This window comes from Lepus europaeus, chromosome X (genome assembly GCF_033115175.1).
Source record: "Lepus europaeus isolate LE1 chromosome X, mLepTim1.pri, whole genome shotgun sequence".
NCBI lineage: Eukaryota > Metazoa > Chordata > Mammalia > Lagomorpha > Leporidae > Lepus > Lepus europaeus.
This window is the reverse complement of record NC_084850.1, coordinates 70,850,748-70,864,427: the sequence shown is the minus strand read 5'-3', so window position 1 is coordinate 70,864,427 and position 13,680 is coordinate 70,850,748. Positions and strand designations below refer to the sequence as shown.

At 35.9% G+C, this 13,680-nt stretch overlaps 1 protein-coding gene across 1 annotated transcript in view; it reads right to left on the bottom strand.

The window, feature by feature from the left end:
* The window catches only part of DACH2 (dachshund family transcription factor 2), a 551,788-nt gene that overhangs the window by 83,285 nt on the left and 454,823 nt on the right, over positions 1-13,680 (bottom strand). The window contains exons 5-6 of the mRNA XM_062183058.1: positions 12,634-12,792; positions 3,025-3,197 (exon numbers count right to left, since the gene is read on the bottom strand). Of these exons, the coding sequence (XP_062039042.1) occupies positions 3,025-3,197; positions 12,634-12,792 (332 nt within the window). The remainder of the gene's footprint in view (positions 1-3,024; positions 3,198-12,633; positions 12,793-13,680) is intronic.

The following is a 13,680-nucleotide window of genomic DNA, read 5'->3' as shown; positions in this document are numbered from 1 at the left end:
TGTTTTGAAGTAAATAATACCCTTATTATACAAAAGCATTCCTGCGAAAACAAACAAAATTGGGGACTGCAGTGTGGCATAGCAAGTGATGTCACCACCTGTGATGCCAGCATTGCCTTTGGGCACTGATTCATGTCCTGACTGCTTCACTTCTAATTCAGCTCCCTGCTAATGCACCTGGGAAAGCAGCAGAGGGTGGCCCAAGTGTTTGGGTCCTTGCCACTCATGGGGCAGACCCAGATGAAGCTCCAGGCTCCTGGCTTCAGCTTGACCCAGCCTTGGCTATTGTGGCCATCTGGGGAGTTAACCAGCATATGGAAGATTCTCTCTTTCCCTCTCTGTCTGTCTCTCTCTGTGTAACTCTTTCAAATAAATAAATAAATAAATAAATAAATATTTTAAAAATACCTGACGACTCTATAAAACCCTTTTGCTATTCCTTTAAATTGATTTTTATCATTTTTCATTTTCCTATCATTCTCCAATGGAGATATATTTCTTACAGACTCACCGATAAATTTTATCAAAGGACATTTGAATTAAATATGTCTCTTCCAATTTCCAGTAGTCAAGATACTTGAAGGTAGATATAATTTCTCTTAAACAGAAAATTATTTCCATTTTTTGATAGCACTTTAACAAGCATATGATTGAATGTCAGCTTTTAAAAAGCAATGTCAAGCTTCATTTGTGGCATTTCTGTCTTGAGAAGGTTGCATGTGAAATGGACTAATCAGAAATAATTAAAATGGCATTGCTTCAATAAGAACAATAAAATAATATTTGGATTAAGGTGAAGATAATTATTGTTTCTGATTCCACAACTAAAATCATCATCACCAATGAGGAAACTGTATTCATTAGTCCCATTCCTAGTGTCTTCACTTAAAATCTTCACAAACCTACCCAATGTTTCAAAAACTTCAACTAGAATGTAGTAGATTTTGTCTGAGTAATGATACCTACAAAAACTGATCAAATATGTACTTTTGAAAAGCCATAAGCATGCATCCATTAAGAGTATTCTTCCATCACTTAAAAAAAGAAAATAAAGAATAGTATTTTGAACTGCCTTTTGGTTTTTTAATAGACTTTCCTAAGTTGTGTATAAGGCCATGTTTTCTTAGTAACCATGTAGTTTCATAACCATAGGAAACATATTCTACTTTTTAAATAATGATCATTAGTAATTTCATTGTCAAAGATGATTCTAATTCCCAGTTACATTTTGGTCAAATATTCAAAAACAGGGCTCTGATCAGCTAGGAGAAGCTAACCCATTAACAGACACAATCTTTACAAGAAACAGACCTCTACTTGGCTATTGTTATAGATAGAGGATTTATTTTATTTTCCTTTCTTACATGGGTTATATTTCAAAATTTTTTTCAGTGTTTTAGAAGCTCCTCAAAATGGCAATTATTTTTAAAATGGAGCGAAAACGTCAATAATGTCACATTTTCTCTACCTTCACTTCTTTTCTCTCCATGCCTATTTATTATTATTTTTTAAAAAGATTTATCTATTTATTTGAAAGTCAGAGTCATACACAGAGAGAAAGAGAGGCAGAGAGAGAAGTCTTTCATCTGCTGGTTCACTTCCCAAGTGGCCGCAATGGAAGGAGCTGTGCCGATCTGAAGCCAGGAGCCAGGAGCTTCTTCCAGGTCTGCCACATGGGTGCTGGGGCCCAAGGACTTGGGCCGTCTTCCACTGCTTTGCCAGGCCATAGCAGAGAGCTGGATTGGAATTGGAGCAGCCAGGACTTGAATTGGCGCCCATACAGGATGCTGGCACTGCAGGCGGCAGCCTCACCTGCTACGCCACAGCCCCGGCCCCTGCTTATTTATTACTATCTTATCAATATTACAAGTCTCAGTTCAAATCTATCAACTACAATACCTTTCCTGATACCTATCCCACTTCTTCTCCAAGCTAGGTAAGCTCTCTCCCTCCCACAAATTCCTGTAATACTTGATGGCTTTGAAACATTATCTATCACAGTCTATCCTGTTAGTATAAGTTCAATGGGTACTATTTGTTTCACATTTAGCTGCTATGTTCCTAGAAATCATATAATATGCCTTATCAATTTTCCACATTTCCAATATAATGACATGTAAACATAAAGAGTATGTTTGTTAAATAACAGGAGGAACAAAGGAAGAAATCAATGAATATTGTTATACTAACAATAGTCTTAGAATTTTACATACTCTTATATTACTTTTTCATTAAAAGAAAAAAAATATTCCAAAGTCTAGTCCATGTGATACTTAGAAAAAGAGCAGAGAGGTCACATGTTCCAAACTAACAGGAAACAGGAGGAATTCTAAAATATCCTTTATGTTTACCTCAGTGGCCATAAGCAATTGAAAAAAATATTTCTAATGATGATAATGATAATGTGATATTATGAAAGGTGGTTGTTTAATATTTTACAGGATTTAATATATATTTTATTTGCATAATCTCCAAATAGCCAGTGAATTAACTGGAATAGATCATTACTATGACATCCATTTTATAGTTGAAAGAACACATTGCAGTGGGTTAAGTGTCACATAAATGGTCATTTACCTAATAAGTGGCAAATCAGAATTGGAGCCCCAGTCCATCTGACCATATGGCCTATGTGATATAGCCTCTCATAACTGCCTCTCAAACTCCAAAAAGATCCCCAGTGTTTATTTTGCTTCACCTCAGAAATGGGAATGGTTTTTGTACCCTCTTCTACTCTGTCATTAATCTGGCCATGCATCCAACATACTGCACATATGAGTATAAGACAGGAAGAAAGAATTAAAAGTGAGATATGTGGTCATGGAATGAAAAGAAACAAATAACAATAATAACAAAAGAAAACCTGACAGGCCTAGTCAGAAACCAAGCTCATCAATATTGTATACTTACCAACTGAGTCAATGAGCTGTGAGTTGCTAATGAAGATCCAGGGGTTTGGCTAATATTTTAGCAAGATTCACATGTAATTAACACCTTTGTCCTCTTGTAAATCATGATTCTTACCTTTATAACAGAGGCACCAGCTCTGGAAAGTGGACTGTGAATCTGGGCTGCAGCAGCCATGTTGGCAATAGTATTGAGATGGTTCATCTGATTCATTGCCATGGCAACTGATGCAGGAGGTAAGCTGACTGGAAGTAGGGGATGAGGCATCATCATAAATGGCAGATCCAGTCCTAAAAGAGACAGTACATGTTAAACTTGCTACAATGTGATGCTATGAAATCATTTTGTAAAAGTATCTAAATTCATTCCTTTTTGCTTTTTAAAAAGATGAAGTTTTTAATATCCTAGGATCTCTGTGCCACTAATAGTATATATGGGACTTTATGCTGTTTAGTAATTTTTAAAATGTTCCCAATATCCATAGATTTTGAGTGTCTTGTTCTTGTTTCACTCTCAAAATATTTATGAGATGCAATTTTTTACCCATAAAACAAAAATATTGAAGCCAAACATCATTGTATTCAAAGAATAAGAAGTAACTTTTCTTTTCATCATTATACTATATTAATGTGTTGATAGATTTTGGCTTCATACTTTCTTTAAGGGAATTCATTGGTGTGCTGGCAAAGCAGGATGTACACTGTGCAAGCTTCAGAATTCCTGAGGAAAACAAGACTTGGAATATGCAACATTTTTTTCTGTACAGATCTAAGATGAATCCTCACAGCTCTAATTTGAAATCCTTGTCATAAAAACTAACTCACTGTTAAAATATCATCCTGCTTTCCAGATTAATGACAAATAGTAGTATTGCTAAATAATATCAAGAATTCCATTTGTTTGCTTATGCAAATTGAAATAATTTTCAGACATTTTATAGTTCTTAAGGCATTATCTCACAAGTATTATCTACATTCCACTTGTAGTTGCCACATCAGATATGCCATCATGTGAAAGGTAACAAATTCAAATCATTGTCCACTTGCCCCTTATTAGGTTGTCATTTGCAGGAGGTAACCTGTAATACATTGGATCAGAGCTAGGAAAAGTTAAACCAACATTATGGAAGTTAACATGATTATAAGTAAACCGTGGCACTTTAAAATGTATTTTAAACTCATGCATCTACAGTAACCTTGCCCTATTTTGGACATAAGCCCAGAAACCATTAGTCTTTAACAGATGCTCTAAAACAAGCTGGCCTATAACTTTTGTAAGTTATCACAGACTATGGATTCTACAATGGACAACCTTTATGTTGGTCCCACACACAATAATCGAGCACTAATAACATCCCTTTTCCCCTTTGCCATCCTGTTACTTCTGTTTGTTTCCCCATCACAAAACAATAGTGAATCTACAGGAAATATATTCAGAGGTCCCCTAAATCTCCTTCCTCATGATAATAGTGGCAGTAATACAAAACTCAAAAAACATATTTTTAGGACAAAGGTTTTCCCTCATTTTGTGGATTGGCTTTTAATTCTCTAGTATGCTTCACAGAGCAGTTTTTTAAAAGATTTATTTTACTCATTTGAAAGGTAGTTACAGAGAGAGAGAGAGAGAGAGAGAGAGAGAGAGAGAGAATCTTCCATCTTACATGTTCACTCCCCAAATGGCCACAATGGCAAGGGCTGGGCCAGGCTGAAGCCAGGAGCCAAGAGCTTCTTCTGGATCTCCCACATGGTGGCAGGAGCCCAAGGTCTTCGCCCATCTTTCACTGCTTTTAGCAGGGAGCTGGATTGTAAGTGGAGCAGCTGGGACTTGAACCGGCACCCATATGGGATGTCAATGTCACAGGTGGCAGCTTAAACCACAAGGCCACAGTGCTGGCCAATACTGTACAGTTTTTAACGTTAATGAAGTCCAGTTTTAATAGAGGCCGTAAGGAATAAGTGGTATTAATTTATGTGAGGTCATCTCATGATTTCAGCTATGATGGTATATTTAAAACTGTTTAATAAGACAGTGCAAAGGCATCATGATGCAATCAAACACACTGCCAGATAGAACAGATCTTACACACTAAAGTGATAATATCAATTAAAAGAATCCCTAAGGGGCCAGCATTGTAGCTTAGTGGGTAAAGCCACCGACTGCAATGCTGGCATCCTATATGGATGCTGGTTCATATCCTGGCTGCTCCACTTCCAATCCAGTTCCCTGCTAGTGGCCTGGAAAGCAGCAGAAGATAATCCAACTTCTTGGACCTCTGCACCCATGTGGAAGACCTGGAGACCCTCCTGACTCCTGGCTTCAGCGTGGCCCAGCCGTGGCCATTGTGACTATGTGGGGTGTGAACCAGAAAATGGAAGACTCTTTCTCTGTCTCCTGTTTCGCTTTCGCTTTCTCTCCCCCTCCCCCATCTCTTTGTAACTCTTTCAAATAAAGAATCCCTAACTAAAATCCCTAACGTGAGTCACCAGTGTTTCTGATAAAGACAGCCACAAAATGCATAAGGATTAAAGCAACCCTAGACTCTTAACTTTTGCATAGAACTCAAAAAAGGGAACATTCTATATACCTCTGTGATTACATATCTGAGATTATCAGTAAAATACACATTTCCCTTATCAGTGTTCACATATCGCTTACCATATCTAAATTCATTATAGGAGCAATTTGCCAAACCAAACAAGTCAACTATGAAACATTTTTCCCAAGACCATTAATTTATTAGAGAACTCTCAAAACAAAGCTTACAGCACAGAATTTAAAATGGTCGTCCCCACCCCTTTTACTTAATTTTATTTTATTTTAAAAATTTTATTGTAAAATGACAAATTCTAATTGTAAATATTTGCGATATTCAAAGTAATATATGTATGTAATGCAGAATGATTAAGTCAAGCTAATTAATGTATCTGCCATCTCAAATGCTCATTCTGAAAGACATTATACTAAGTGAAATAAGCCAGGCACAGAAAGACAAGTATGCATGATCTCACTTATACATGGAATCCACTCCCTCCTAAACTAGAAGTTTGTTATCAGTTAGCCTTCCAAAATTACTCAGATGCATATGCATGTTTATAGTTTACTCATCATATAGGTTATGCTATAATAATGAAATATTTCACATCATCTATAAAATTAATCACTGTTTGTGTTTCTTTTAAAACCTCCACATTATGCTCAACATCATTGACCTAAATAGGTTTCTTTCCAAGGCTCTCATTTACCACAAACCCAAGATAATCATAGATTTCAAATCTTCTTTGTATATATAGTGTTTTAGTCACAAATTTGTCAAATTGTAATATTAAAAGTAGCAATTGGTGCTTTCCTTTCACATTCAAATGCTTAAATAAGTCTTTGTTCAATTCATACTTCCCTTAACAGTGTAATAATCATTCCTCATTCTCCAAAGATTTTCAGCATCACCCAGACACCATCTGGCTATATCAAGAAACATGCCTACTTAAAGTCCAATTGACATGCAAACAAAATGCAAACTACAAATGGAATTTAACAGCCCATTGAAGTTTTAAAATATAATTCATCAAACATTTCAAATGATCATGAACAACTTAAAACTCACACTTTCAGATCATGAATAAGTAACCATAATGAATAAGTAATCATCAATTGACTATAATGCCTTAGACTCTAAGCTAATATTTACATTACAGGCTACTTTAACATGACCCCCACATGAGTTCCACATGCAAAGCATATGCTAATATGGAATTATGTAACTCAATCTTTTCCCAAAGCTTAAAACATCAAATTAAAAGCCATCAATAGTGTATAACATTCCAGCAATCTGGCTCACTTGCTCACATGCCAGATAATATACATAGAACTTTTAATAAAATGGAAGTAAAGACAAACCCTTTTTTTTAAAAAAAAAAATCACAAAACAATGAATCATCTCTTTCCTGTCAACATCAAGGAAGCTAATATATGTATTTTTCTAATACATCTTGGTATTCTAATAACTTCTATCATGGCAACATCCCTAACCATGACATATACAAACTCCAGTGATCCTCTGATTATCCCACTGAATCCCACGTTGATTTCATTTCCAAGTCTTCTTAACCTTGCTTAATGTCTTGCCATTTCAACAGTGACTACCAGACATAATCCTTTATTTAACAATACCTGGTTTTCCTTTGCCTTTTTTCCTCAATTTCAAGACTTCCACTAACTATTTACTGTCTATGGAATAAAATTCAAGCTACTGGATTTCATCCAAGATTATCTTTTTGATGTTGATACCTTATAATAGTCCCCTATGTATGTTCTACTGTTGCCCCACTAGAGTATTTACATTACACATTTAATTCCCCTTAGCCTTCATTCATTTCAATGCCTCTCTCTGAAATCAACCTCTCTATCCCAATTCATTTGCTGTGGTAAAAGATCACTCTTGTTTAAAATTAACAGACTTTATTTTTAGACCAGTTTTCAGTTTACAGAAGAAAATGAACTGAAGTTATAGAGGATTTCCTTTTATTGTACCTCTACTCTGCCAGCACACAATTGCCCATATTTCATTACCTACATTAATGTGATATATTATTATATTTGGAAATCAATATTGTTACATTATTATTAACTACACTCTGTAGTTTAGAGTTCACTTTTTGTGTTGTATATACACAGCTGTGGGTTTGTATAAGTGCATAATATTATGTATGCACCATTATAGGATCACACAGAATAATTTCACTGTGTTAAAAATCCTCTGTACTATATGTATTCATCCCTCCTCACCCTCTAATTTCTGCCAAACACTAAAATTTTTTTACTAACTCTATGGATTTGCTTTTCCTTAATATCTTACAGTTGTAACCGTACACTATTTAGGCTTTTTAGACAGGCGTTGTTCACTTAGATATATGTGCTTAAGGATCTCCTAAGTCTATTCAAGGTTCAATAGCACATTTGTCATTGTTTTTTAAATTAATTAATTTTTATTTATTTGCATGCATTTCATAAATACAACTTTAGGAATATAGTGATTCTTCCCATGGTACCCACCCTCCCACCCACATTCCTACTCCTCTTCCTCTTCCCCTCTTGTTCCTAGTCTTGTTTTTTACTAATATCTATTTTCATTTAACTTTATACACAGAAGATTAACTCTATTCTAGGTAAAGAGTTCAACACTTTGTATGAGGGAGAAAAAGAAAAAGAAAGAAAAAAAAAACAAACAAAAAAACAGAAACAAAAAGTGTTCCTTAACAGTCCAGAAAAGGGCTTTTCAAAGTCATTGCAAATCTTTAAGGTAATTTTTTTTAGAAACTTAATTATATTTAAAGAAGAACCCAAGAATGATACATTTTTTGAGAGTCCATGGTTTGAATGTACCACAGTTTATACAGTGACCAATTAAAATACACATTGTTTGCTTCTAATGTTTAACAATTATCAATAAAGTTGCTATAAACTTTAGTTTGTGGGTTTTTGTGTGGATGAAACATTTAAATTCATTTGGATGAATAGGAAAAAACTATGCAAAGCTTTGTAAGAAGGGGCCAACATGTCTTCTAAAGTGGTTGTAACAGTTTGTGTTCTCACAGTAATGAATTGAAAATCCCCGTTCCTCCACATCATTGCAAGGAATTGGTGTTGATAGAGTTTTGTTGCTGTTTTTAACTATTCAGTGGGTGTATAAAGAAATCTCCTTGTTTTAATCTGCATTTTCCTAATGATATGATATTGAATCATGTTTTTATATGCTTATCACCATCTGTGTATCTTCTCCTGTATGACATTTTAGGTGTTTTTTTTTTCAATTTTTAACTGAGTTTTTTACATATTACTGTTGAGTTTTAAATGTTTTATATATATGTAAGTATATATATATATATATATGTGTGTGTGTGTGTGTGTGTAATCATTCCTTTCTATATTTCTGTTTGGTGAAGATTTTTCCCCATTCTATGGATTGTCTTTTCTTCTTGTTAACAATGTGGTACACAAAGCAATTTTTAACTTTAGGGAAGCCAAACCTATTTATTAGTTTTCTATTAAGGATCATGCTTTTGTCATTGTATCTAAAGATTCATTGTCAAGCCAAGATAACCAAGATTTTCTCTGATGTTATCTTCTAGTACTCTTAGAGCTTTATAGTTTACATTTAGGTCATGACTCATTTTCAATTACTTTCTGTGATGGGCATAAAGTTTGTGAATAGGTAGATTACCATTTGTTCCAGTGTTGAAAAGACTATGATATTTCCACTGAATTTCTCCTTCTTCAAATATTAACTACATTTGTGTGGGTCCATTTCTGCACCCTCTATTAGGTTCTACTAATCAATTTGTCTAATAAATCATGAAGTTCAGCAATAAAAATCAAGTGACTTTCTTCTTTTTGCTTCTGTTGGCTATTTGGGTTCTACTGCTTTCCATATAAATGGTAGAATCAGTTTGCCAATATCCACAAAATAACTTCACCTGTTTTTGTTCTGGATTGCCTTGAATCTATAGATCAGGTAGGACAGTCCCCATAACATATTTTTTTTTGACAGGCAGAGTGGACAGTGAGAGAGAGAGAGACAGAGAGAAAGGTCTTCCTTTGCCGTTGGTTCACCCTCCAATGGCTGCTGAGGCTGGTGCGCTGCGGCCGGCGCACCGCGCTGATCCGAAGGCAGGAGCCAGGTGCTTCTCCTGGTCTCCCATGGGGTGTAGAGCCCAAGCACTTGGGCCATCCTCCACTGCCCTCCCGGGCCACAGCAGAGAGCTGGCCTGGAAGAGGGGCAACCAGGGCAGAATCCGGCGCCCCGACCGGGACTAGAACCCGGTGTGCCAGCGCTGCAAGGCGGAGGATTAGCATAGTGAGCCGAGGCGGCAGCCCATAACATATTAATTATATTGAATCTTCCTATCAATAAATGTTAAATATCTCCACTTATTTAGATACTGTTTGATATCTTTCAACATTTTGTAGTATTCCCTCTGTATATCTAACACATATTTCATTAGGTTTATACCGAAGTATTTCCATTTTTGTTACTAATGTAACTAATGTTTTTAATTTCAAACTGAACTTGTTCATTGCTAGCATCAGTAAGCCAATTGATTATTGTATATTAATTTTGTATCCTGAAATCTAGCTATAATACCTTACTAGTTCTTTTTTGTGGAATTTTTGGGATTTTATTACATAGAGTACTATATATATATTTTTTTTTTGACAGGCAGAGTTAGACAGTGAGAGAGAGTGAGAGACAGAGAGAAAGGTCTTCCCTTTTCCGTTAGTTCACCCCCAAATGGCCGCTACTGCCGGTGCACTGTGCTGATCCAAAGCCAGGAGCCAGGTGCTTCCTCCTGGTCTCCCATGCGGGTGCAGGGCCCAAGCACTTGGGCCATCCTCCACTGCCTTCCCGGGCCACAGCAGAGAGCTGGACTGGAAGAGGAGCAACCGGGACAGAACCCGGGGTGCCAGTGCCACAGGAGGAAGATTAGCCAAGTGAGCCGGGGCACTAGCTAAGTACTATATAATTTTTGAACAAACACAACTTCATTTTTCTCAATTTATATAATATTTATTTCCTTGCCTTGCCATATTGTATTGACTAGGAGTTCCAGCACAATGATGAATAGAAGCGATGAGAGGGGCCATCCTTTCCTTATTCCTGATGTTAAGGGAAAAGCATCTAATTTCTCACCATTAAGTACAATGTTAGCATCAAGTTTTTGTAGATGTTCTTTATCAACATGAAGCAGTTCCCCTATATTCCTATTCTTCTAAGGGTTTTTACCATGAATATGTGTAGTATCTTAGATGCTTTTTCTGAAGTTATTGTGAGAATCATATTGTTTTTCTTCTTTATATTGCTGATGTGACAGATTACATCAGTTTAATTTTGAGGGTTGAGTCAGTCTTGTATACCTGGAATAAATCCTACTTAATTGTGCTATGTAATTTTTATGTATTATTGAATTCAAATTTTCAACATTTTGTTGAGGATTCTTTTGTTGCATGATGTTCATGAAAGATATCAGTATATAGCTTCCTTTACTTGTGATGTCTTTATGTAGTTTTACCATTTGGGTAATGCTGATCTTGAAAATGAGTAAGGAAACTCTCCTTCTGCTTCTATCTTTGGGAAGACATTATAGATAATTGGCATAATTTATTCCATAATGTTTGGTAGAATTCACCCATGAATCCATCTTGGCCTTGCGCTATTTTCAAAAATTACTAATTACAGATTAAATTTGCTTTTTGTAGTTTTTTCTTTTTAAAATTTTTATTAATATAAAGAGAGCATATTTCATAGACTCAATTCTAAGAAGATAACCATACTTGCTTCTCACTTTCCTCCCTCCCTCAAACCCCCCCACTCTAAAGAAATTAGAGCACTACAGATATATTTCAAATGGTTACTTTTCTTTACTCCCTGCCAGAAGCATGATGGGAAGTTTCCCAGATATTCATTCTGACAAGCTAGTAGGCCTCCCAGAGGTAGAACTCATAAAAGAATCAGGACCCCACACCACTGGGACCTCAGGAGATTTTATTTCTCAGGTCCACAAAGAGTCTGGTGAAATTACTCATTTTCCTTTGAGTGCTGCTATAAGGGTCCAGCTGTGGTTTCTCCTATAATTCTCCATCCTCTGCCTATCTCTCCTATTTTTGGTGTGATCTCGATGTCTGGAAGATCTAAAAAGAGTTGGTGATTTTCAGATGGTTCTGTTTTATTTTTCTTGTTGCATGCATGGAAGTAATGATTTCCAAGCTCTTCACATATCAGATTAGAAATCAGAAGTCCTCTAAATCGCCCTCCTTTATGACCTAAGTCTAATGTAATCAATCCCTTTTTAACTTCTCATAACATAAATTGTATAATTTTCTGGAATTCATTTTATTTGTCTTTGCTTAAAATTTCATACCATATGGGACATTTTACCCTTGATATTAAAATCTATTAAAATAAGACATCATAATTTATTTATTCATAATGATGAATTTCACTATGATTTGGGGCATCATATTAATATGTTTCAAAATTCCTCTGCTGCCTTAATCTTGTGGTCTAATGGGAGAATTAAAGCCTTAGGGAAAGGAGGACTGGAACTCTTCTCCCATATTTCTTGTTTGTTAGAAAAACATGTTAGTCAAGAAATATATAAGATCTGCTTTGCTACGGAAAGACTTCTGATTCCTTGAAATCCCTGGAAGGATCACACAAATGGATGTCTATGCATTGACTGCATTTTGATTACTATGTAACAATAATTGTTAGAGTTTCTATAGTACTACTTGTAATTCACCGTTAATAGATTTTCCTTCATTGTCTTTAGCCCTTACAATAATCTTCAGTATGTGAAATTTTAATCCCTACTTTGTAACTCTAGAAAGCAAGACTTGGAAAAGTTAAATGATTTCTCTAAGGTCAAACAGCGATGTGAAACTAAATCAAAAGGTGAGGAATTGAAACTCAAGTTTAAGTTAATCTAGCCAACAATCTTAACTCCTCTGTTACCCACCCTCCTATATACCTCTACTCTGCTTCATGGTATCACAAGCTACCTCCACTTTATGAATTACACACTTTTAAATGAGTCCCTCTTAACCTACCCCTTTTGATTTAAAAATTTCAAACTTTATTGTTTAATAAACCAGGCCTGGCCAATCTAAGGCATCTTCCATGTCTTGGAAGACAATTTTTTAGCATGCCCACTTTGAGGAGAATAGTATACTTACTATTGGTTAGCAGGTGGTTCTGCTGCAGTGGATTGAGGGTAGGAGCACCCCCAAGGCCTGGCTGACCAGCCAGAGTTGCATGTGCAATTCCATGTTGGGGTCCAGGAGCAGCAAGAGGAGACTGCATCTTTTCTTTTTCCCAGGAAGATTCACTTCCACCTGAAAAATATTCATATGATCAGACAGCAATTTATCTACTTTTTGTGAGAAGGTTTCTTCAATTCTCTTTGTTTATGGTTGTAGCCATTAATATTACCTCTTACAAAATTTTTATTGAACATTGGTATCTCATTTTTATGAATATTTCAAAGTCTTTCAGTGTTCTAGGTTATTTAAGCTAATTCTGAGAACACTAAAGCATTCTAATGATATAGGCCTTCGCCTCAGTAGTGTCAGCAAAGCTGCAATCACAATGAATAGCTTTTGAAGCATTTGTATGTTGAAGGCCATTAAATACTACAGCCAAAACTCTAACATGCATAGTCTGTATTTTACTGACACTTTTTAGTTTAAAGAACAGATGTCGTTTCTTCAAAACCAACAAACTCACATATTAAGAGCATGATAACATGTGAAAATACATGATGAGAAACGGAATGATCACTTATTTTCTTCTCAGATGCAGCCCTCAAAGAAGCAAATCTACTCATACACAGCAGGCTTTTAAAAAATATAAGCTGGGGGACCAGCGTTGTGGTGCAGCGGGGTAAGCCACAACCTGCAACATTTTATTTCTGCTGCTCCTTTTTCAATCCAGCACCCTGCTATTGTGTATGGGAAAGCAGCAGAAGATGCCCCAATCCTTGGTACCCTGCATCCACATGTACGTGCGAAACCCAGATGGAGTTCCAGGCACCTGGTTTCAGTCTAGACCTCGGTCTCTGGAACTCTGCCTTCCAAATAAATAAATAAATCTTAAAGAAAAATATAAGCTGGATAAAAGATGAAAAACATGGTTTCCAATTTGAAATCTTGTTTTGTTTTTGTCATCCACGCTAGAGAGGGAACTAAGGTGTGCACAAATGCAAGCTACTATATTATCATGAT